Source organism: Akebia trifoliata, chromosome 1, assembly GCF_017979445.1.
Source record: "Akebia trifoliata isolate Shusen 1 chromosome 1, ASM1797944v1, whole genome shotgun sequence".
Lineage (NCBI taxonomy): Eukaryota > Viridiplantae > Streptophyta > Magnoliopsida > Ranunculales > Lardizabalaceae > Akebia > Akebia trifoliata.
In genome coordinates this window covers 14,758,147-14,785,400 of record NC_141375.1, presented here as the reverse complement: position 1 = coordinate 14,785,400, position 27,254 = coordinate 14,758,147, and the positions used below count along the sequence as shown (strand labels likewise).

The 27,254-nt window shown below is 37.4% G+C and overlaps 1 protein-coding gene across 1 annotated transcript; it reads left to right on the top strand.

The window, feature by feature from the left end:
• Positions 1–27,254, top strand: LOC147410760 (IAA-amino acid hydrolase ILR1-like 4). Its single transcript, XM_086439847.1, has 5 exons — positions 1–456; positions 723–848; positions 22,230–22,544; positions 25,767–25,895; positions 26,672–27,254. The coding sequence occupies exons 1-5, from the start codon at positions 100–102 to the stop codon at positions 27,083–27,085; spliced, it is 1,341 nt and encodes a 446-aa protein (XP_086295973.1). The 5' UTR covers positions 1–99; the 3' UTR covers positions 27,086–27,254.

Sequence of the window (27,254 nt, the reverse complement as noted above, 5' to 3'; positions counted from 1 at the left end):
ACGACTCCAAATCAAAACCCTCTCTTGCTTTCTATGTTACGCACAAAACCCTTATAAAGGAACTTTTCTTTCTTCATAACAACTAGTTCAAGAGAAAACATGGGTTTCTGCAAATGGGTCTCTTTGATTTTCATTTTTAACTTGTATTGCTCAACACCCATTTTGTCAGATTCTTTGAATCCAAAAGATTTGGCGGAAATCTCCTTGAATTTTCTCAATTATGCTAATAAACCTGAGATTGTGGAGTGGATGGTAGGTGTTAGGAGAAGAGTACATGAAAACCCAGAACTTGGTTTTGAGGAATTTGAGACAAGTAAGCTTATCAGATCAGAATTGGATAAGATGGGTATCCCTTATAATCACCCTGTCGCCATTACTGGTGTTATCGGCTATATCGGGTCCGGTGGACCGCCTTTTGTCGCTATAAGAGCAGATATGGATGCTCTTCCTATGCAGGTTAGATTCAATTTTAATTACATTGTTTTGTTTTTGTTTTTGTTGGTTGGTTCTATAAAATGGGTCTTGTATTTAATTATTAATGGGTTTATGTGAAGGAGAAATTGTGGATTACAGTGTTTTCTGTATTGGATTGATTTGGATTTATAGCACCCGATCGATTATTATTATTTTTTCTTTTCTTTTTAAATTTAAGTATTGGGGGAATTGTGGAGAATAGTTTTCTGTGGATTGGATTGGATTGATGGGGGGGTTAATTGTTTCAGGAGAGTGTAGAATGGGAGCACAAGAGTAAAATCCCGGGGAAGATGCATGCTTGTGGGCACGATGCCCATGTTGCGATGCTTCTTGGTGCAGCTAAAATACTTCAAGATCATCACGAGGATTTGCCGGTATGTTTCTCATAACATGCTTCTTGATTAACCTATAGCTTCTCACCGTTTTCCTTTGACTTGTTCTTTTTATTAGATTCTACTGCAAGTTTCTTGAGCAATTATTTTTATTTGATATTTTTAGTTACTATAGTCCTCTTATTATATAGGTTTCAAAATTGTTTAATATAAATAGATTTTGTGTTCTTCACTCCTTTATATATAGGGGCTTAGAATAGTTAAGAAATCTTTAAATCCTCTCATTTTGATTCATCATATTTTAAAAAGCAAGCCTACTTTCTTCTACTTCGCAAGAGAAGATCATCAATTTGTTAGGAATGAGATGCTATTCATCTGAGGCTCTTAGATCTGTGTATGTTCTGATTTAAAATGTGTTGAAGGCAGTTGATTGGTATTATTCCCCCCATTAATGTTTCAAGATCTGTAATCCATCTATTGAGCAGCTCATCCTATATCTCAGTCATATTTTTTTCATAATCCATTATTTTGGATTAGTTAGTAGTATTCAATTGTAGTATAATTAATTTTCGTGAAGATCTTGAATATCAAATTATTTTGACATGAAATATTGTTGGTATCTCTGCCTTTTTACTCTCTTTGCACTTCAAGGATGCTCTAATCTTTTATTTTTATTTTTAAAGATGACGTTTCTCATGTCCTGTTGGTTGGCAAGGGAACCGTTAACATCTATCTTATATTGTAGTTGATCCATGGATTTCATATACCCGGTAAAGAGATAGGTTTCCCAAGTCAATGCACTAGTTTGATGTATTAGCTGTGGGTTCCTTTTCTTTTTTATTTTCCAGGATCCCTGTATGGGTACAAAGATTGGAACCAAATGAGCTACTATGTTATTGATATGGGACAATGACGATATTTTGATGTAGGACATCTATAATCTCTTAAGTAGTTTCTAATTCTATTAGGATTTATTTCTATTTTCTAGTCTAGTAGGATTTCTATTCCATAATTACTTTAGAAGTATTATTTCTTGTTAGTTTTGAATTTTTTTGGGAGTTTCTATTTTTGTTTAAATTTGTTTTTAGTGTTTAGGTTATATGATAAGAAGTGTCCAAATTGAATTTTAATAGGTTTAGAAAATTGCTATTATATTGTATATAGAATAAAAAATTACTTTTTTAGTATTTTAGAATGTTTCAAGGTTGTTATGATGAAGTTATCTATATAAGGAGCTTCAAAAACGAAATTCAATAATTCCAAACATATAATACAATTTTTTTTTTTATTATCTCTTGGCTGCTTTCTAGTTCTTTACTTTATCTTCTTCAAGCTATTGCTTGTTTATCTATTGAATCTATTGATTCACACGCTTCCACTACATCAAGTGGTATAATATCTTTTGCTATGATCTAGAAAATATGGTTGGTGAAGACGATTTTGTCCCCAAATCTTATCTAGAAGCTCAATTTGAGAAGTTTAAAGAAAGAATCATCCACAAAATTATGGCTAAGTTGGAGCACCTTGTTTAAGGCATGATTCTCAACACCATTGAGAAGGAGAAAGGAAAGAAAATCCTTGGAGATGAAGACCCCAAGGATTCCACCATCTCTCCCTCAATTCTCCTCATAATTCAGCCTCTAGAAACCTTGCTAAAGAGGTCGAATTCCCTCAAAACCAGAATTCTCCTCAGAATTTTGGTCTTATCCAAATCGCACCACTCCAAAACCAATTTCATGCATCCCTTGATGCACCAAATCCTTTTACAACACCTTTCCATCAAAACCCTTCCAATAAATCACTCCTCACGATTCATACCACTCTCCCTCAACATTCTAGCCATACGCCATCACTCCTAGACCTCAAATCAAATTCTTCACCCTCCAATAGCCACATATCAACCTCCACAACATGTTTCTCATAATCCCAAACCTCCATATAAGCCTCACAATTTTTCAGAAACCACACAAGCCCCTTATATTGATTATGCTGATAAATTGGATCTCCTCCACCCACCCGAATCCATCAATACGCTATGGATTGATTCCCGCACACTATGGATGAGTTGAACCTTGAAGAAGTGGTTAAGGAAAGTATGATTACAAATATTATGCCAAGTTTGTTAACGTGTACAAAAGATGGAATTTGGCATGCGTGCATTGACAATTGGGCCATTAAAAAAAGTTTGAAGAGTGAATATCACTGAATCTGGAAGTGGATTAGAGCAAGAGATGAATGAAAAACAAGGAAAGAACGGACCTTCAAGAACAACTCGATGGCGAGTTTTCTTCAAGAACGGGGAGCCTGATGTAGGACATCTACAATGTCTTAAGTTTCTAATTCTATTAGGATTTATTTCTATTTTCTAATCTAATAGGATTTCTATTCCATAATTACTTTAGGAGTATTATTTCTTGTTAGTTTCTATTTGTTAGGAAGTTTCTATTTTTGTTTAAATTCATTTTTAGATTTTAGGCTATAATTAGAAATGTCTGGAAGTGTCCAAATTGAATTTTAATTGGTTTAGAAAGGGGAAAATTACTTAATAGTCCCCGACGCTAACTTTTCCTTCAATTTAGTCCTTGACTGTTGTTGGTTATCAAAATAGTCCATTTAGTAAATCCCTCTTTTCAAAATAGTCCCTTAACCTCACTCTATACAGTTCTCATGATTGAAATGTTGAAATTGCCCTAACCATTCAAACTCACCATTTTTCGTTTAAAAAAATTGGACTTCCAGTATCCCGGTCTAGTTTTGGAGACTCTATTCTGATGAAAAGGATTTGAGAAGGAAGAAGCAAATTTGAAGGTTTTTTTCAAGCATTTTGAAGATGTATGTAAAAATTAAGAATTTTCAATTATTTTACTTCTTTTTGGGTTAAAAATCGATTAAGGATGGTTTTTTTGGTTTGAAATCATCTACACAAGTTGTTATTTCAATTTTTAAGCCAATCTTTCCATGTATTTAAGTTGGAAAAACTCGAAAAAACGAAATCGGGTGGGTTTTACAATGTCGAGGTCGACAATAAAAATATTGAACTTAAAAATAAAAATTGTTGACCTTGACGCTGTAAAACCCATTCGATTTTTTTTTTTTTTTTGAGTTTTGCCCAAATCTTGTTTTTTTTTTGTTGGATGTTTTTGGGTTTTACGATTTTATTCCGATCGTTGTTTCATTGGCATCTCAACACTAGTCACATTATAAAATATTCCAAGGAATATTTTATACTTTTTTGAGATTTATTTTATCTTCGTAGGAATTTTCAGTTTAATCCTCCCTAGATGACAAATTTGGGGATTTTTGATGGTGGTAATCGTGCTCAGATCACCTCTGTCAAGCTCAACAACACTAATTATCTCCCATGGTCACACTCTGGGCGAGTATTGGTTTGTGCTAAGAATAAATCAAGATTTTTGGTTGAAGATCGACATTCCCGGGATGATAAACGGTATGAAGATTGGCAAAGTGATAATTCCTTAGATATGGCATGGTTGTGGTATGGAACAATATATAGTCTTTTATTTTTTCCAATGTGATATATTTTTGGATACAACAAAACAGATCTGACTAGTCAAACAAGAGATGTATTCTCAAGAAACGAACGTTTCTAGGGTATATGATCTATTTGAGACTATGTTTACTACTAAACAAGGAAACAAATCCTTGAGTGACTATTATAACTCTCTTCGGGGTATGTGGGAAGAACTTAAGTAATATCAGTCCTTAACTATAGATCTTTAGACTCAGAAAAGGTAGTGAGAAGAATTTTAGGCTGCACTATTTCTCTCTAACCTGAATCCAGAGTATGTTTCTTTAATGGGTCAGATTCTTACTAGTGAGTTCTTACTAACTACTGTCAAAAGAGTCATCATCATTGGTTTCTAGTGGTTCATCCAATTCTTCTTGTGGCCATGGTGGGCGTGTTGACTGTGGTAGAGGAGGCCATGGTGGTGATTTGATGTGTATCTATTATGACTATACTGGCCACGCTGAGCAATTTTGTTGGAATAAATGGGGTAAGCCTGTTTAGGCTAATCAGGCTCAAGAGGAACCTGCTTAGAGTTCCACCGATTCCACTTTTCAAACTACATCTAGTGTTGCATTTCTTGATTTTACCACACAATTAGAGGAGATTCTTTAGAAGTTGACTACCTTGACTGTAGGACCTACTCCACCCACAATTACTATGGCTACTTTAGGTCATCCCACATTTATGACTACCAAGTTTCCCTCATCTTGAATCATCGATTCAGGAGTTGGTGCTCACATGTTTTGTATATCTCGTTTATTTTCTAATTTTTATTCTCTTAATTCTCATATTGTACTAGTTGATGGGTCCACTCATAATGTAGTTGGGAAATGTGATATTTTTCTAAACTCATCTCTTCCTTTATCTTCTTCTCTTTTGGTCCCTAATTTTTCTTTTAATTTTCTTTTTGTTAGTCAACTTACAAAATCATTGCAATGCTTCGTAACCTTCTTATTGTGTCTTTCAAAATCTCAAGACAAGGAAGATGATTGGTTTGTGGCATGAGAAAGATGAATTATACTATTTAATGCATAAAGGGCATGATTTTGCCTTGAATGCTTTAGTTTCACCCCTTTAGTGCTACTATCGGTTGGGTCTTGTGATTTTGTCTAATTTACTTTGTGTTATTCCTAAGTTGAGTTCAATGTTAGTTTTAGAATGTATGAGGCTTGCCAATTGGGCAAACTAGTGAAAATTATCTGTTTTGATAATGCTTTAGAATACATGCAACTTCTATTTAGTCTTTTTGTTTAGATAATGACATTATTCATCAAACTAGTTGTGTTAATACTTCTCAACAGAATGATGTTGAGTGAAAACATCGTCATTTACTTGATGTTTCTTGCATCATAATGTTTCAGATGCATGTACCTAAGTCTTATTAGGGTGATGTTGTCCTCACAGTTTGTCATCTAATCAATCGCATGTCATCATCAATTTTAAATAGTCAATCGCTTTTCTTTCTGGTTTATTCTAAAGTTCATTTTTTTGTTGTTACTCCTAAAGTTTTTGGTTGTGTTTGCTTTGTTCACTCATTTGAGCTTAGACTGAAGAAAATTTTCCCAAGATTCATCAAATGTGTCTTTTTGGGTTACTATCGTACACAAAAAGAAATAGGTGTTATTGTCCTATCACTCAACGTTACTATATAAGTGTTAATGTGATATTTTTCGAGTCTACACCTTATTTCTCTTCTGTTGGTATCTCATTTGATTTGGATCTTATGTCTTCTCGTCAGGGGGAGCTGTCTCTTACAATTTCTTCTTCGCTTGTGCTTCCAATTCTTCCTGGGGGATGACCCTTCTACTATGTCTCTTAACATATATCAACGCACTGGTTTCCGAGCACCTTCATCTTCTCTACCAATCCCAAATCCATCGTCAGCTTCACTTGAGGTTCCTCCACATCCACCAACATCTGATCTTCCTATTGCTTTAAAAAAATATACCAGATCTTGCACTAAGCATCCAATTACTGATTTGGTATCTTTTCATCGGATGTCACCTTCATTTCTCTAGTTTGCATTTTCTTTGTCTACTATTTCCTTTCTTACTTCCTATACATATGCATTATCTTCTTTTTTGGAAATTAGGTATGGATGAGGATATTGCAACACTTTATCATAGTCATACTTGGGATCTATTTCCGCTTCCACTTGAGAAATAGGCTATGGGGCGTAGATGGGTGTATATAGTCAAGTATTTTCCTGATGGATCTGTTGAGAGGTTGAAGGTTTGTAGCCAAGGGTTACACATAAGAATTATGGGGTTGATTATAGTAGACTTTCTCTTTAGTGGCTTATCTGAACTCTATTTGAGTTCTTGTTTCCATTGCAGTGTGTTATACTTAGTCTTTGTATCAGTTGGATATTAAAAATGCCTTTCTACATGGAGACTTGTAGGATGAGGTGTATATGGAGCAACCACCTGGATAAGTTGTCTCTGGTAAGACTAGACTAATGTGTGGTCTACGAAAGGAATTCTATGGGCTGAAACAGCCGCCTAGAGCTTGGTTTGATAAATTTAACTCAGTTGTTTTCGCCTATGGATTTGTTCGGTCTACTTCTGATCATTCAGTGTTTGTGGGACACTCTTCTAGTGGAATTATTGTGTTGATGGTTTATATGGATGATATTATCATCACTAAAAGTGATCTTAGTGGTATCTCAGATTTGAAGACTCATCTAGCCAAACAATTTCACACTAAAGACGTGGGTCTTCTTCGTTACTTCTTGGGTATTGAAGTAGCTCGCTCCAAAGAAGGTATTAGTTTTTCTAAGAGGAAGTATGTTCTAGATTTGTTATTTGAGACTGGTGCTTTGGGTTCTAAACTAGTTGATACTCCTACGGATTATACTACTAAGCTTGATGTTGAATATGGGGAGATTTATCTTGATGCAGGGCATTACTGTTGGTTAGTTGGCAAAGTAATCTATCTGATTGTCACTTGCCCATATATTACCTTTGTTGTGAGAGTAGTTATCCAATTTATGTATGCTTCGCAACATATTCATTGGGATGTTGTGTTTAGAATACTGAGGTATCTAAAGGGGTCACCAGGCAAATGATTATTATATAGACCTTCACCCTTTATATCAATTATTAGCTTCTCAGATGCTGATTGGGTAGGGAGTCAGATTGCTCGTAGATGTACTTCTGGGTAATGTACCTTCGTGAGAGGTAATTTGGTGTTGTAAAAAACAAATCATAGCTCATTTTAGTGCCGAAGCAGAATACAAGGTGATGACATACTGCATGTTAGATGCTTTGGGTTCAATGTCTTCTAGAAGAGAAGGGGATTGAAGTTCCTATTTCTCTGCGTATGTATTGTGATAATCAGGCTGCTAGTTATATAACTAGTAATCCAGTATTCCACGAGAGAACCAAGCTCATTGAGGTTGATTGCAACTTTATTCATAATATGGTGATGGCTAAGAAAATATTTATTTCCTATACTAACCACATGTTTTTAATATAAAAGAGAGGCCGAACCCTAATAATCGTTAAAGGTTATTTAATATTAGTTATTTTTGTTATTATTTTAGTTTTGGGTTATTTAGGGTTTAATTCGAGTTTAGGTAATATTAACGTCATTTTTATTTAGGTCCATTTTTGTATCATTCGATAGGTTATTCTATTTCCTATCCAACAAGCCCAAGATTTCGCAATTCCGATGAGTTTTGAGAACATTATAGCCAAAATGCCGATGGGGTGTTAATCTTACATGTGATTGACTTCTAAAGGTCAAAAGAGTCCATTTTTATGTAATTTTAGGATTATGGTTTTGAGTCTAGCCTATGTGTATGACTATTGTAATTATTTTTAGCAGTTTATGGAAATAAAAGAAATTCTGCAGTTCTTCTAGTGATTGGAGACATCCATCTTGGTGTGATTCCAAGGTTCTATCATCTTTTATCTTTCTATCCATTCTCTTTTTATTTTAACTTAATATTCTTGCTTCTTGATTTTTGAATTCTTGAAATCCCATTTCCTCAACCCTTATTCATTTTCCCTTCTCTTTAACCCTTATCCAACTCTAATCAAATACCCTGTAATTGGAAAACTTTGTGTTATAAATTTCAACATATAGCCAATTGGGAATTTTGGAAACCCTTTTCTTAGGAAAAAAAAACCTTTTAATAATATTTTTTTTCTTCATCGCCACTTAATTAGCCTTTGTACTACCCTTCCCAAAGTAGACAGCTTTAGAATCAAATAGATCTAGGTTGTCCTGGCATCACCATCTCACCAATCCATTGTTGGTTAACCAAAAATAGGTTTATCAAATTGTATATTTAGGAAGGTGTGAGGCACCTGCCTTGGTGCATTAGGGAAGGCTTCGATGTCACACAATTTACTTATGAGAAAAATAAGAGGAATATAATTAACATAAGTATGAGAGATTATGCAGCCTTTGTCAATATAAATGACTTGATTTGATCTTCTTCTTTAAGGGTCTAAGTTTGCATGATCAAGCAAGTAGGAGAAACTATTCTGTGTAGGTTGGACCATTTTCTAGTGTTAACGTCTTGGGGGGGTTTCTTACTCATACGTAACCAACTTTCACTTTCGAGACCAACCACCTGATCATAGCCTATTACTTCTTGATGGTGGAGGGTCGAATAAAAGATTGACTTAGTTTAGTTTAGAAAAGATGTTGGTTCAGTATCCTAATATTAAGGACTTCTTGGCCTCTTTGTCTGAGTCTTTTAATTTCTTTTGTAAGACAAGTTTTGTATTTTCCAAGAGGCTTAAAGCTCTAAAAGGAAAACTCAATTCCTGAAACAATACAATTATTCGCAGACTGCACTTAAAAATAAGTTTGATTCTTGAAGAGATTGCCCAAATTGATAGGAAGAAGGGGAATGGGCGTGTTTGGGCTAGGCTTCATTGAACTTTAATTTGTCTCTAAAGAGGCTCTTGGCTATACTTAGACCAGCCCTATACTCCTATCGGCCTAAATTGATTATGCCCACACCCGACCCTAATGGTTCGGGCATCATCTAGGGGCTTGTAGTTCATGATCAGCTGCCGGCACGCTTCTCTCTTGTACGTTGGGACTTTGAATGTGAAAGGCAGCAGAGACGATGGGCTTCTGCTTGGCCCGAGAAGGCCCTTGCTTAGGAGATCCTCCCTTTCTTGTTGGTTGAGCTTTCTATTTGCCTCATTCTATCAGGGCTTGTTCTTTCCACTTGCAGGTTTGAACTTTTGTAGGAATCTACCATATCCTAAAAAAATTCATCTCTGCTGGTCCACTTCCCGGTGGAAGAATGAATTCGGGACCAATGAGCAGTGGGTTCTATGAAAAATAAAATTCATGCATTTTTTAGATCATTTGGAGCCAGTTGATGTTGTTTTATCAAAATAGGGGTCCAATCTCTATCCTAATTGGAACAAAGGGGTTAAAGATGTGAACTTTTTATTTATAATATGGTTTAGTTATCGTTTGTTAGAAAATCTTATATCCACCATAGATAGTATTAACATAAAAGGTACTAGTGGGTGAACACCCGGGTTGGGCATTGTTAGGCCCTAGCCCATCCCGGATTCAACGGTTTGGAAAATTTTGAACATACCTTTCTGGGCTCAAGAATCAAGATCAAGGCCCTAACCTGTCTTCTTTCTGTTGTGCCGAGCCAGGTTGGTGGGTCGACGGGCTCAATTAACATCCTTACTTGCATGCAAGGTATTAAAAATCAACATAATTCAATTATTTCGGTTGAACTATGTCGGTTTCGAGAGCCACAGACACGAAATAGACATTACAATGTCTATTTGCCAATATTTCGGTCAAAATCATTGGACATTTCTACTGAAATTTCGGTCAACTGTAGATTTCGACCGAAAAAATAAAAAATAGCAGGGAAAGTGTCAATATTTCAGTGGCAATCCTTGAAATGTTGAAAGTCTTCCACTTGAAGTAAAAAAAAAAAAAAAAAAAGAAGTTTTTAGGATTTATATTTATTATTTCAGTTAAAAAGAAGTACAGAGTTTGAAAAACAATGTTTTTTTGGTAGAAAATCTCATATTTTTCAAGAATCTAGAGATTCCATTTCTTAAATCGAAATAAAAAAAAAAGACACAGGTCTCATTAGAGAGAGAGAGAGAGAGAGAGAGAGAGAGAGAGAGGGTCGTGCCTCTCGCGGAAGAGAAAGAGTTATTCCATTTGCTTCTGCCTATGATTGTCAATCCATATGCATAGACCACGGATGTTGCCATGATGTTAAAAGAATGGGAATGGTAGAGACGAAGAGTCAAAGATAAGCATGTCTTGAACTTTCCGAAATACTCTTTATTGTATGAATTTAATACCGTAGAGCATGGAGTTGGATAACTATCTAACTTTGGGCTTCGTGGAGAATATGATACTCTTTTATTGGGTCTCTAATGATCACACATGTTCCATCTGACCAACCCACTTCTTTTTCTTTTCAGAAAAACATGTTCTTTCCTGGTGATCATCGATTTATGTGCCATCCAAAATGCAAAAGATTTTTTTTTTAATTTTAAAAAAGAGTAAATTTGCACGGTTAGATTTTAATATATTATATTTGGGAGTTCACTGGTCGTCTGTTTCAAGCTTTGGATGAAGCCAAAAAATATTTCTGATTTAAAAAAAAAATCAGATCTACATCATGAATAGTAGAGGGCAGAGTTGTTATTTAGCTAACATGGTAGTCTACGTGGGCCCATTACTCTTATTTAGCCAACGTGATGGTAGTCTACATCAAGTGTTGGTTCATTATTGTGTTTCCACGCATGATTTATCATCTCCTAAAAGTTGGTCGACAATTTTTAGATATTTTCATAATATTTCCATAATTTCCATGAACATGTAATTATTTCCACACTGATTGAAATATCTCCACGAAATATTTTCATTTCCAGGCTGACCGAAATCGAAATTTAATACCTTGCTTGCATGTATGGAAGAGATTAGCTTGAAACAAAAATCAGAAGTTGCTTGGCTTGCAGAAAATGTTGAGAATATAAGCTTTTCTTGACCGTGTTGCAAAATTTAGAAGATGATGGCAACAATATTTCTAGGCTGATGGTTGTGGACATCATTCTTGAAGATGAGGAGAGTACTAAGATTGGTTAGATACTACCTTGTGCTCTATTCTCACTCATACTAGTATAAACTTGCATTGGTTGGCCTTAGTGTTGGGAAGATCACTTCTCGGCTAGAGTGTTTTGGGATCTCCAGAGGAAGTGATTCCTAGGGTGATTGGTGAAGTGTTTGGGGATAAATTGTTAAGCCAAATGGATTCCCAAGCATATTGGGACTCGATAAAAGGTCATTTCATGGATAGGGTGAGAAGTTCCAAGAGGAAAGCAATCTCCATTATGGCCTAAGTTCTGAAAACTGAAACGATTCTTTCCTTCAACTCTTTTAGGCAAATTAGTTGGGGGTAGTATATATAAAATTATAGTGAAGGTGTTAGAAAATAGGTTGAAAGTGTTATGGGTTCAACTGTATCTTCATTTCATAATGACTTTGTTTGATGGAGACAAATCATAGATGGGTATTAATTGTGAATAAAGATGTTTGTATGGAAAAATCTGGAGAAGTTGGGGCTTTATGGAAGTGGACCTGGAAAAAGCTTATGATTATATTAGTTGGATCTTTTTTTTTTGCTATATATGGTGGAGAAAATGGTTTTTTTTTTTTTTTTTTGGAAATTGTGCTTATGGATTTATTCATGCATCTCTACAACGTCCACTTCTATCATGGTGAATGGATCCTTTGCTAGCTTCTTATGAAGCTCAAGAGGCTTGAGAAAAGAGTTCCTTTTATCTTACTTTTCATCTTATAGCAGAGCCTTGAGTAGACTGACCTTGAGGGCAGACTAAATGAGATTGATTTATGGTTTGTTAGATATCTCTGTTGTATTCATAGGTGCTTTGAGTAGATTTCTAGCCTTCACAGTGTTGGGAATCTAACCATCAAGGGAATCTCTCCGCACCAAATATCCTCCCAAAATCTCACCCTACTCCTGCATCCAACCTTGAACCTGATCAACTTATGGAACTCATGAAAAACATGGAAGAAAAGTGGAGATGATAAGAAAATGCGAAAAATTGAAAATTACAACTAAGAAAAGAGAGCTTCGTCTAATAATTAGAGATTCAAGAACAACAAGAATGGGGATCAAATTTACAGGTTTTCTTCTTGAATTCACAATTTCTATTATAGTGAGAGGAAACTCTTTTCCCTCTCTTATTACTTCTCCATGTAGATCTCTCTCTTTCTCCCTCCCTTCAAAATTTAGAAGTGGTGTAAAGTCTCTCTCTTCAATATTAGAAAATGTAGAGACTCACCCTATTTATTGGGAGAAAACTTCAGAATTATTAGAAAAAGTGTGTTGATTTGATTAAAAAAAAAAAAAAAAAAAAAACCTACGGAGAAAGAAGAGAGGATGGAGGAAATATGGTATTTTATTCTTCCCAAATCTCTAATATCTTTTCTTTGTGTAGTTAATTTATAAAGATGAAAATACTCCTAATAGAAAGACATAATACATAAAGAACAGAAAGATATGCAAAAGACTAATCTGGTCCTGACAACTCTTCCCCTCGAGTTGGCGCAATATCTATCATACCCAACTTGTTGATAACGTCTTGAAAGTGATTGGTATTAACAGCTTTGGTGAAAATATTTGTAAATTGATCTTCATTCTATACATGAATGACAAATTTCCTTGCATGCTATCTTTTTCTCAGATAAAACGGCGATCCACCTCAATGTGTTTTGTTCAGTCATGTTAAACTGGATTGTAAGCAATATTAATGGAAGCTTTATTGTCATAATAGAAATTCATAGGTTTTTCCATAGAAAAACCAAGTTCATATAACAACATTTTCACCTATAGTAGCTCACAAGCACCATATGCCATATCTTTGTATCCACTCTTTGCACTAGATCTAGCAGTAACCATTTGCTTCTTACCTCTCCATGCGACAAGATTACCTTCAACAAAAATATAATATCTAAAAGTAGAACATCTATCTATCACAACCCTAATCCACCTGTATAAAAGCTTTCATTTTCAAGTAGCATGATTTCAAACAACTCCTAGTTCCTTGGAGATGACTTAAGATACCTTAGTATCCTCTCGACAGCTTCTAGATAAGTTAATTGAGGATAATTCATAGACTAACTAATAACACACAACCTAGGCAATGTTTGGTCGAGTAAGAGCTAAATAAGTTTGGTTGAGTAAGAGAGAAATAAATCAGTTATCCAACCTGCCTTTGAAATATACATTATGTCTTCAAGAGGTGCTCCTCCCTCTTCATCTAGTTTATCATTTCGCTCTATTGGACTATATGAGAGCTTGGAACCAAGTTTCCTAGTATATTTTAATCAATATACAATATACTTCTTTTCAGATATAAGTACGTCATTTCAAAATCTGACAATTTCAAACCCAAGAAGGTATCTTGAGGGCCCAAGATCCTTAATCTCAAACTCTTTGGCCAGGAACATTTTCAAATTCTGAATCTCAGATTGGTTATTGCCTGTTGCACAATATCATCAACGTACACGATCAATGCGGTGGTAGTAGTTCCTAAGTGTTTCATAGACAAAGCGTGATAAGCATGAATCTGAATGTATTTTAGTAACTTATCCCACTGAACTTCTTGAACCATGTCGTGGGAGATACATGAAGCTGTAAATAGCTTTCTTTTAGCTTATATATCTTTCTTTTGAAGCCAGGAGCCAAAAGCTCGGACATACCTTCATACACCTCTTCTTGTAAATCTCCATAAAGGAAGGCATTTTGTACATCTATTTGATGTATAGGTCACCGCATTTGTTGTAATGAATAGTAATACGTGTAGAGTTCATCTTTTCTACTAGAACAAATATCTCTTAGTAGTCAATATCATACGTGGATCGCTTCTCCAACTAGGTCCATTGTTATACATGGGAGCCACAATTGTCACATGTGTTTGTCGATCACGCTGTAAAGCTACATGGAATATCACTTTTGATATTTAGTGATTGAGACTCCGTGTTTCTTAGCATTTTTTGGAAGGAACTTTGGCATCTACATGGTACACAATTAATGATGAGAACATCTTACCATCCTCGAAGGGACTGCCAAATTGAGGTGGTTTACTGCATGGTTCAAAATATCATTTCGTTACGAATATTTCGGCCAAAATGTTTCGGTTTTTCGACTTTCCAAGACGAAACAGAAGAATTGTAGAATTGACAGGTCTCTAATTAAGAGCTTGGCAGATATATATAATAATAAAAAAGGTGAATGGACAAAAATCCCTTACATAGGTGAATGGACATAAATGTCCTTACACAGAAAAAGAAACATAGAAATAACAAAATTAGACTACTACTATCTACTATTTTCCAATACTCCCCCTCAAGCTGGAACAAATATATCAACTAAACCCAGCTTGATAAGATGAGAGTTAGAGATAGAAGGACCAACAGACTTTGTAAACATGTCGGCGAGTTGATCTGAAGAAGATACAAAGACTGTCTGAAGGGCACTAGATCGAACTTTCTCCCTGAGAAAGTGAACATCAACCTCTATATGCTTTAGTTCGTTCATGAAGAACTGAGTCAGAAGCAAGCATGATAGCAGACTTGTTGTCGCAGAACAACGAGGAAGAACCAGAAAGAGGAAATCCCAATTCTGTTAGTAAAAGATCGAAGTCAGAGAAGCTCACATGTCCCAAGAGCCATAGCACGATACTCAGCTTCAGCAGAAGAACGAGAGACCACACTCTGTTTCTTACTTTTCCATGAGATAAGGTTACCTCCATGAAATGTACAGAAACCAGAGGTAGATCTCTTATCTGTAAGAGAGCCCGCATAATCAGCATCAGTGAAACATGACAAATGTGGTTGAGCAGTGGATGAGTAGAAAAGCCCAAAGCCAGGACGTGACTTTAAGTAGCGAAGAATATGATGAACGGCCTCAAGGTGAGATGTACGCGGAGCATGCATAAACTGACTGACTACACTAACCGCGAAGGTCAAATCCGGTCTAGTATTAGTCAAATAAATCAGACGACCTACAAGTCTCTGATAAGAAGCCGGATCAGATAATAGATCACCAGATTCGATATGAAGTCGATGATTCTGATCCATAGGAGAAGAGGCAGGATGACAACCAAGCATACCAGTATCTGAAGAAGGTCCAATGTGTATTTGCGCTGAGATAGTGAAATACCTTGTCGAGAGCGAGCTACTTCTATCCCCAAGAAGTACTTGAGAGGACCCAAGTCCTTAACCTAAAAAACACGACCCAATATCATCTTCACCCTGTCAATCCATTGGGCATCATCTCCTGTCAAGATAATATCATCTACATATACTAGAACAATGGCACATCGACCATCCAATCCTCGATGAACAAAACAAGTATGAGTGGCATCTGGTAAACTCCATAGACAAAATAACTTCTGAAAAACGCTGAAACCAAGCTCGTGGGGACTGTTTCAGATCATACAGAGATTTGAGAAGGCGGCATACCTTCCCACAATATTCCCCCTGAAGACGAAACCCAGGAGGGGGGTCCATATATATAACTTCAGTCAAATCACCGTTCAAGAAAGCGTTCCTTCACATCGAGTTGATGAAGAGGCCATGAGTGACAAACAGCTAAAGAGATAAGAAGACGAATAGTGGAAAGTTTGGCAACATGAGCAAATGTGGCACCAAAATCCTTCCCTGGAGTCTGCGTAAACCCCTTAGCAACTAGTTGCGTCTTATACCGATCAACAGTGCCATCTGCGAGGTATTTCACCGTAAAGACCCATTTACAACCAACGGTTTGCTCCCCAGATGGAAGGGTAACAAGTTCCCAGGTATTATTTTTCTGCAAAGCATCCATCTCAACAGTCATAGCTCTAGTCTACTGAGGATCTTGCAAAGCCTCTGATACAGATCGAGAAACTCGAATAGAATCAATAAGAGCAAGGTAGGCCTGATAAGAAGGAGAAAGACCCTGATAGGAGACAAACTGGGCAATGGGATGATCAGTAACACACTCTCGTTTACCTTTGCGAAGAGCAATAGGTAAGTGAGAGCCAAAAACAAAAGGAATAGGAGCAGGTATAGGTGTAAGAGTAGGAGATGATATACCTGAGTCCAAGGAGAGGTTGGCAAAGTTGGAGATGGACGAGGGCGACGAGTGTAGACCTGAAACTCCAACGGAGGTGAAGGAAAGATCGGAGAGGGTAAGCACTATAGGTGATGGGTCCTGCGAAGAAAAATGTTCCTGCAAAGTAGAAGTAGTACGAAAATATGAAATATTTTCAAAGAATGTAACATCAAGAGAATGTATGACACAGTGAGAAACCGGATCATAACATCGATACCCCTTGGACATAGTAGAATAACCCAAGAAGACGCACCGAATGGCTTTATCATCTAATTTAGTACGAGTGGGAGTCCTATCTTGAACAAAACATGTGCACCCAAAGACTCTAGGAGTAATGGGGAAGAGAGTGCGGTCAGGTTGAAGAACATGAAGAGGTACCTGTCCTCCTAAGGTGCGACTCGGAACGCGGTTAATAAGAAAAGCCGCGGTTAGAACTACCATATTCCAATATGCCTTAGGAACATGCATGCCTCGAAGAAGACACCTGACTGTATTCATGAGATGACGATTCTTACGTTCTGCTAACCCATTCTGCTCAGGAGTGTATGGACATGTCAACTGATGGAGCATACCATTCTCATGAAGATGGGAACGAATCCCATCCGAAATATATTCCCCCCCATTATCTGACCTGAGAGATTTAACAGTGATGTTGTACTAAGTTTGAATCATTTTAAGAAAATTAACAAAAATATGAAGCACCTCAGAATGAGAACGCATCAAATAAACCCAAGTGCAACGAGAATAATCATCTATAAATGTAACATAGTATCTATGACCATTAAATGCAGTAACAGGGGAAGGCCCCCAAACATCAGAATGAACTAAATCAAATATTGCATTAAACCGATGCATACGAGGAATATACAAGGTACGAGTGTGTTTAGAAAGTTCACACACAGAACATTGAAATTTGTGCCCACTACAAGAAGTTTTTAAAACAGAAATAATAAAGAACACAAGTGCTGAAAATTATCATGTCCTAAGCGAGCATGCCATAAATCTAAAGACTCAGATGAAAAAGTGTGGCTCCCAGACGATGGAAGCACAGAAGCTGGAGCCGCAATTGATTGAGATCCAAATATGTACAACCCATCCTTCTCATACCCCTTGCCAAAAATCCTCCTCGAAGTCAGGTCCAGAAAAATACAGTGAGTACGAAAAAATGTTACAGAACAATTTAAAGATTTAGTAATGCTACTCACAGATAAAAGGTTAAGAGATAGGTGAGGGACATGAAGCACAGAGTCAAGAGAAAAATTAGGCGATAATGAGATAGTACCCTTGCTGTGGATAGGTGTGAGGGACCCATCAGCAAGACGAACCTCCCTATGAGTAGTAGGAAAAATAGAGGATGTAAAATGACTAGACTCACCAGTCATATGATCAGAGGCACCAGAATCAATTACCCATGTCAGTGGAGCAGAGCCAGACTGAGTAGCATGAAGTGCAGAGGATGTACCTTGAGGTGTAATAATCGACGCAACAGTCGAGGATGAGGGAGTGTGAGCCTGGATCTGATCCCGTACAATGGCTGCAATCTGAGTCTGGAGATGTTGCAAATCGATGGTGCCAAGGGTCGCTTGAGAAACTGATGCAGACTCTACAGTAGCAGCACGAGGAGAAGGATGTCCCACAGAAGATCTCAAAAGGTGGGGATAAAGCTGAAAGCAACGGATCTTCTCATGTCCAACCTTCCCACAATGGCTGCAAGTAAGGCCACTCCCTTTACCACGTCCACGGCCTCCACGGGCTCAACTGCCATGTCCTTGAGTACGAGAATCAGAGAACCCTGAATTGGCTGCTAGAGCCATCTGATCTGTAGCTGGGACAGAGATAATCCCAAGGACTTGAGTCTGAGAAGAAGCTACACGGCGACGACGCTCATCACTATCAATGGTCGCAAATGTCTCAAATAAAGATGGAAAATGAGTGGTGTTAAGAATCTGTGTCCAAAGTACTTCAAACTCAGGACGTAGACCCATGAGGAATTGGTATGTCTGATGTCGACCAATCTACTTAACCACATACCCAGCTACTTCTGTAGACAACTCAACCATAGACTTATAGTGCGAGAGCTCCTCCCAACGAGACTGAAGGAAATCAAAGTAATCTGCCACACTCTGAGTGCCTTGGGTAGTTTGAGCAATATCCCGATACATCTCATAAATCCTCAAGTCATTCATAGCATGCGCATATGTCTGAGTGAGGGCCGACCACAAAGAAGAGACAGTCTCATGGTACATGAACATGGTATAGATGCTCTATTCCATAGAGTTAAATAACCATTCAAGAATGGTACAGTTATCGATTTCCCATTGTTCAAACTTGAGATCAGTGGGGGGTGGCTTAGGGATGGTGCCCAATAACCAACCGGATTTACTTTTACTACCTAAATAAAGTCGCACAGACCGAGACCAGGACTGAAAATTATGACTATCTAACAGAGCAGTAGTAATCGTTGTGCAGAAGAATTTCCCCCAAGAGCAGTGTGGAGTCCTTTATCTCGTGAGTAGATGTCATGGTTTATACTAAACAAGAAGTGACGTAACTTGTGGGTTGAAGGGAGATCTCCTACAGTTGAAAATAAGGAGGGTCACCTAGGGTTGTCAACGGATAGCTATCCGATCGGATAGTGCTATATCCGAATTCGAATCCGAAAAAAAATATCGGATATCCGATAATATCTAAACGATAAAAAATCCTGAATGATCGCCGACCGGAGAAGACGGTGGTTATGGCTGGTTCGTCTGCGTTCTAACTGTCGAGAATCAAAGTCAGGAAGTCGTAGTTGCTGTTGTTGATCACACATAGCACTAGTGCTATATTCGAATTCGAATCCGAAAAAAATGTCGGATATCCGATAATATCCGAACTGATATCGTAGGTCTCTAAAGGCACCCTAAGTGCTGTCGCACGCCTCTACAGGCTGCAGTGCTGCTATCGCAGATAAAAAAAAAGGACCCAATAGTCCAGCCAATAGGCTAACGATGAACAAAATAGGGTATGAAACACAGCACAGAGAGTTATCGCAGCATGTGATCAAAAAAGATGAAGGAGATCGAAGGAGAACCAAGAGAGGAATTCTAATGGCTCTGATATCAAGAAGAATTGTAGAATTGTCAAGTCTCTAATTAAGAGCTTGGCAGATATATATAATATAATAAAAAAGGTGAATGGACAAAAATGCCCTTACATAGGTGAATGGACATAAATGTCCTTACACAGAAAAAGAAACATAGAAATAACAAAATTAGACTATTACTATCTATTATTTTCCAATAAAAACAAGGGGGAAAACGAAACATTGGAAGATTTTGAACCAAATTTAGACGATAAAAAGCAGATTTCAGTATTTTCACTACAGATCTGGAAGAGAAAAAAAAGATTCCGGTGATTCTTATAGATCTGGATGATTTAGGCTATTTCGTCGAAAAATTTCAGGTGAGTTCTTCTTCCTTCCTTCCTTCTTCTTCTTCTCCTTTTCCCTCTCCTCCTCCTCCTTCTTCTTCCTTCTCTTCTGCGATTTTTTTTCCTGAAAAGACAAAACCTTTTTTTTTCTACCTGATGGATGCCCTTGACCCTGGTCTTTTATTGAAGACTAGGCCACATGGGACGCAAATATCATGTTTTTTTGTAAATATTTGAGACACTCCCTTGTTTTTAGATTGATGAGATGCCCCCTGTGTTTTTAAATTGATAAGATACACCTTGACAATGGTCTCATGTGAAAGACTTCGTAAATATTAATATATAATGTTTCGTGAATGTTTCATGTATGTTTCGGTTTTTGAAAAAACCGAAACATCGATTCGAAAAGATATTTTGAACCATGGTTTACTGTACTTTTGAGACCTACTTATGTTTCCTTATTGGACCAAACCAAGACAATGAGCACAATGGGTGTCTTGAGCCGAATGGTTGTACAACATCTCGCTTCACGAAGCAATTAAACATTCAACCAAAGGCTTCAGATTCTATATTAGGCAAGCTCATGCAAAATTTATGAGCAGCCCAAGAGCTCAATAAAATTCAGGCTAAGCACAATGCAGAGAATGTGAATTTCAAGTTGGTGATTAGGTTTTTCTGCATCTCTAGCCACATCGACATGTGTTGATGCTTCAGAATTTTTTCCCCCCCACAAAATCATTGAGTGCATTGGTCCATTCCCATATGAGTTTATGGTTAAAGAAAAATTACAAAACACCACAATTGTGTTCTACACACTACCAAAATTCAATTAGATGTATACCCCATTCAGTGCTGAATCGTGTACTGATGTACTGATGTATATGTGTGTGTGTGTGTGTGAGAGAGAGAGAGAGAGAGAGAGAGGAGGGAGGGGGGAGATTCAATCTTGAGCATTTTGGGAGACGGGGGTTTTGTGTCATGGCATATGATCATATGTCAAGAGGGTTTTGGTGTCCGAGTTGTCGGAAAATTTTAATTCACTCAAGTCCTAAAATGTTTATTGTAATGCTTGAATTTGGATCAAGACACTCTGGCTGCAGTCACAATGGGACCCAAGGGGGGCTCAATTAGAAATCACGTCAGTTTTGGATTAGAATTCACTTTTATACCACTAATACTTGTGAGAAAAGAACCATGGAAAATTGGTGATGTTAAGGGACCATAGACCGGCCTCTAGTTCTTGGGCTCAACCACTATACTCCCAATTAGAGCCAATCAATGGTAGTTGTAGAGGTTAGTGGGAGCCATGCTCAATCAATTCTCCACAAAGAGGAGGGATGATGAGGGGGGACAAAGTTTTCCTTCTCCTCATTTATAAGGGCTATATGAAGAGATGTCCAAACCTTGGGCCAACCTTCCCTCATGGATTGCACAAAAGGATCCTTGCCATTGATTTCTTAAAGATAACATAACCTTTTTGGATCTGTGATTGGTTACTTTACTATGACAAATGACCATCGGGTTTTTAGACTACTTTATGGCATTATGTGTCAATATTCAAATCAGAGGCCTATTGCCATAGTAAATCTAAAAGATATTCTTCTAATCTTTTATTTTTTTTGGATAGGTCTTCTAATCTTTTCTCAATGTCATAACTCTACAGAAATATAGACAATCCATTTGAGGATGAAGGGATGAATGTGTCATGGTACAAATTAATTACAACGACCTCTTAGACTGGAATATAGTTCTATCATGATGTGTTTGCTATTTATTAGAACATGAACATCCAACTAATATGATGTAGTTTCTCTTCATACATGATGATGATAGTATGAATGATACAATGATAGACAATTGAAGGGTAGTTCAGCAATATTCACAGTTTTATGTTGAATAGCTTTCCATTCAGGGCACAATTTTTCATTGTTTCACCACCAGCTAAGCTCAGTTAAAAACATTCTTTGAATAATTCTTGCTCCCAAAAAGGAGGAAAAATTCTTGTTTAATACAAATCCTTTCTAGACTAAGAAATTTAAAATATAGAACTACATTAGAGGCTGGTGTCTGTTTGCGGAGAAATTTTATTTTAACATAAAAAAATGCACTTGAATCAGGTTTTAGATATCATGATTTTATTTTAATCTAGATAGACTTGCACCTGTCACCTACGTTCCTTGAGATTTTATTTTAACATAAAAAAATGTACTTGAATCAGGTATTAGATATCATGATTTTATTTTAATCTAGAATAGACTTGCACCTGTCACCTACGTTCCTTGGTATATTATATTATATTTTACTTGGAAATGAAATTCAATAATGTGTATTGTGGCTCTTCTGACAGGGAACTGTTGTCCTTGTCTTCCAACCAGCTGAGGAAGGATCTGGGGGAGCAAAGAAAATAATTGAAGCTGGAGCTTTGGAGAATGTTGATGCTATCTTTGGGCTGCATGTCTCCACTGAATTTCCCATCGGTACAGTGGCTTCCAGACCGGGCCCCCTCCTGGCTGGCAGTGGCTTCTTTGAAGCAGTGATAAGTGGAAAAGGGGGTCATGCAGCAATCCCACAGCACACAATAGACCCAATATTAGCAGCATCCAATGTGATCGTTAGCTTGCAACACCTCGTTTCACGTGAAGCTGATCCTTTGGATTCACAGGTACCACCTTTTCTTAGATTTTTTGCACAATATCATTTGTGGACTTTATATATATATTTTATTTATTTTTTAATAAGTAAATGCATTTAGTATTAAACATGGTCGAGGTGACCGACGAAGAGAAATTTACAAAACACCCAGACTACACGGGGGGCAACCTACAAAACCACTCCCATCTTCCCATGAAGTTCTCAGAAAAGACCCCTTTAAACTCATCAAAGGCTTTACAACAATAAAATAAAATGCCTTTTATAAACACAATAATATCATCAACGGAAATTTCTTCTTTAAATACACAATGGTTTCTCTCTTTCCAAAGCCCCCAACATACAATAGAGGGGATGAGGGATCATAGTATTCTTTTAGCCAACTTGAAGGCAAAACAAAACCCATGGTCATCCAGGACTCAAGAAGGCCTTTAACCGACTTATGAAAGCTAGTAAAAGATACCGACGGTAGCCAAAAAAAAAAAAAAACACATTATAATCTCCCTAGCTAATGTGCATCAACAAACATATGGCTAACTGACTCCCCATCTCTCCTACACATGAAGCAACAATTTGGGATACAAAATCCCTATTTATAAGGCCTTCCAGCGTAAGAGATCTATCAAAGGCAGCAGTCCAAATAAAAAAGGAATCTTTGATGGTATTTTCAACCTCCAAATGGTCACAACTGGGAAAATTGATCCATCCTCAAGCTGCAAAGTCGTTCCTTCCAATAGCTCTATTAATGAGGCCAATTCCTCCACCTCCACCAAATCAAACCATCACGAGAGGCCACAAGAAAGTTGGAAATCAGAAGGGGTTTCTTCAAAGACAACCCAAATGAGCGCAAGAATTAATCCTTCAAAGGATGATCACTACACCAGTGATCCTCCCAATAGCGAACTCTTCTACCAGTCCCAACCTTAAATCGAATTCTTGAACAGAATAAAGGCACCACCTTGAGGATCCCTCTCCAAACACCACACCACTACATTCCATGCCGCAAGCCAATTTCCCAACCAAACTTTGCCTCCACCAGCTTCTTCCACAAGGTGTTAACCTCCATACCAAATCTCCACAGTCACTTACCCATGAGGGCCTTATTCATATCTCCCAGCCTAGGAACTTCTAACCCACCCTTATTCGTAGGAGACCAAATCCGCTTCCAATTAAAAAGATGGAATTTCCTCTTGTCCTTCCCGTGCCACAGAAAATCCCAGAACAACTTCTCCAACTTTATCTCCACACTTCTTGGCATTCTGAAGAGAGAGGAAATACAGCAGGATATTGAAAAGACTGCTCATAATTAAAGTCAATTTACCTCTCTTCGAATGGTACTTCGCTTGCCAACAACTCAATCTCTTCCCACGTTTTCCAATACTGGATCCCATGTACTTTTACTATTGAAAGAGCACCTAAAGGCAACCCAAGATATGAGGAAGGCGATAAACCTATATGAGTCCAAAGAGCTGCAACTGAGCACTCCATATCTTGGACACTCCCCACAACAAAGACCTTGCTCATTGCAAGCAAAAAAGCTTAACTGACCGAGGGAGGTGTTTTATAAAAAAAAGGTAACGCCAACTAACCTAGTTGAACCTTTCGAAAATCCAAATAGCTCGCCAATAGCTACCCATTTCCCCAACATTCTGCTTAAAACGTTAGCAACAACAATGAAGGGGAAAGGAGATAGAGAATCCCCTTGCCTCAGGCCTCTCCAAGTTTTTAAGAAGCCATGAGGCAAATCATTCACCAGACTTGAAAAAGGTGAGGATATATATGTCATCATCTACTTAATGCATCTTGGACCAAACCCCATCCGACCTAACAAATGCTCCAAGAATTTTCAGGCCACATTGTCATAGGCTTTCTCAAGACCAATCTTGCACACCACCCCAGGGACCTTTGCCTTCAATCTTGAATCAATGCACTCATTTGCAATGAGAACCCTGTTAATAATCTATCTACCCTTAATGAATGCACCTTGAGCCTACCCAATGATACCTAGGAGAATCATCTTCAATCTGGAAGCCAATAACTTTGAAATAATTTCATATGGGAACCCACCAACCTGATGAGCCTTAAGTCAGAAATATTATTTGCTCTTGATTTCTTTGGATCAAAGCAACAAATGAACAATTCGCCCAAAAGTCAAGAAAAGCCTAAGTGTAGAAATCCCGAATGACTGCCATTAGATCTCCACAGAGAAGCCATCGAGGCCTGGGACCTTATCTCCTTCATGCTGGCAAGAACCTCAAAAACCTCCATCTCTTCAAGCCACACAAGTTCCTCCTCTGAAATCTTGTCAAACTGCAAATTATCTAGTCTGGGCCTAATTGGGTGGTCCTCCTTATAGAAGTTCCTGAAGAACCCAACCACATCCTTGGAGACTTCCTCCTCTCCCTCTAATCATACCATCTACCGGAGACTTGGCTAATAGATCCTTTTGTTGTGATTGTTAGCCATATGATGATAAATTTCGTGTTCTTTTAGCCACTTGACCCTTGACTTCTGCATCCAAACTTTTTCCATAGCAACAACCTTTTGATAATCCTCTTTGAGCATATTCCTTCTTGCTCTCTCATCCTCCTCCAAATGCCCTTATTCCTTTCTATCCAATGCTTCAATATGTATCAGCTTCTATTTCTCTCTAACCTCAACTCTATCAAGCATGTTAATATTCCACCTTCTCAGCTTCTCCTTAGTGTTTTTTTAGCTTGGACCTAAACATCACACCTGGTGGTCTACCACTCACAGAGATCTCACTCCACTCTTTGATCATCATCTTTTTTTCAGATTCCATATATAAATCAAGAAGCATACCTGGTGGGATTGAACCCACAATCTTTTGATTTATAATCATACGTCTTATCTATTAGGTATGGGTACTTGATGGCTTATTGAAACATTAAACATACTTGGTGTAATTTAACTTAGTGTATTCACAGTATATTGTTGTCTACTGGTTTGTATATATTTGAAACATTGTGATATATTTAACATATATAATTATTAGAAGAGGAAAAAAAATGGGGGTCAAGATGACCAACATACAAGGCAAGAAAAACAGAAAGAGGAAAGACAAGAATATGAAAAGAGACGACAAAGCCTCATGCAAATTTCATATCTCTAATAAACTTATATCATTATCTACCAAGATTAAACTGTAGTTTTGTTTAATCTGTTATAGTTAACTATCCTATGAACTTGGTCATATAAAAGTGTACACTTGCAGGTAGTGACAGTTGCGAAATTCCAAGGAGGTGGTGCGTTCAATGTTATTCCAGATTCAGTTACAATTGGAGGCACTTTCCGAGCCTTTTCGAAAGAGAGTTTTATGCAACTCAAGCAACGCATTGAGGAGGTATAACAGTTAATTATAATGTTTGGTGTAGTTTCTGGGATCAGATTCCATGTTCTGGGCCCTCAAGTGATTTTGGGGCTAATTGTCATTTGGTACGAACCAGCATCCAGATTCCTGAAGAATCCATAATGCAAAAGTAGGCTAGAAGCCAAAGCTTCTGCAGGCCAGAGTTTTTATTCTTGCTTCTGTGGGACTCTGGATAGAATGCAAACAACTTTTTTTTTTTGGATGAAAATGTCCATATATGATCAAGTTACGTGTTTTAATTTAGAGAGCTTCAATTGGCTCCCCAACTTTTACTTATTACACCCTAATTTCTGAAATTATTTATCACCCCAATTAAATATTAAAATACACTCTTCAAACATTACAAAGGTTTGGCTAAAATTATAATATCAACATTACAAAACATTATAACGGGACAGTAGTTGTTTACAATTATGATTGGACTCATAAAATCTTAAACACGAAAAAAAGAAGTCCTGCAAAACGAACCGAGAGCTTCTATTGGCACCCAATTTTTACTTATTTGCAGCCATTCACTTTCTTTAATTTTAATTGGGGTGTAATAAGTAAAAAGTTGAGGTGCCAATGGCATCTCTCTTAATTTAATGACCAAAATGTTTATAGAAGTTATTTTTCACCAAAGACCAAACGCCTCAGAACTAGTAGTGTTTCTATCAATCAATCTTGCAATCGTGGTTCTGTTGAAAAATGAGGCTGCAAAACCAGCAGCCCCATCTTTGAAACTGATTCTTGTCAATTGCAAGTGACAGGTTATCACGGGACAGGCTGCTGTACAGAGATGCAATGCGAGTGTCAATTTCTTTGTAGACAAAAAGCCGTTTTTCCCCGTAACTGTAAACAGCAAGGACTTGCATGAGCACTTTGTAAGTGTTGCAGGTGATGTGTTGGGGGCCCACAACATCAGAGACATGCAACCACTGATGGGATCAGAAGACTTTGCATTTTACTCGGACGTGATGCCTGGATACTTTTTTTTCCTTGGGATGAAGAATGAGTCACGCGGACAGCTTCAATTTGGACACTCCCCCTACTTCACTGTCAATGAAGACTCTCTTCCCTATGGTGCAGCACTACATGCATCTTTGGCTTCGAGGTATCTTCTCAAAATCCAACCCCCGCAATCTCAGCCCCTAGAAGAAGGAAAGGTTCACGATGAATTGTAAAAGTTGCTTCTGAACTTTCCTTGAATAATAATCCCTTGTGAACTTCCTAGTATTATAAACTTATGTGTTGGATTTTTTTTTTCACGTCATGATTGTGTTACCATTGTAAAAATATTTGACTTATTTCAATTAATTGTGAATTAAAAACCTGCAATTAATTGAGTTACTT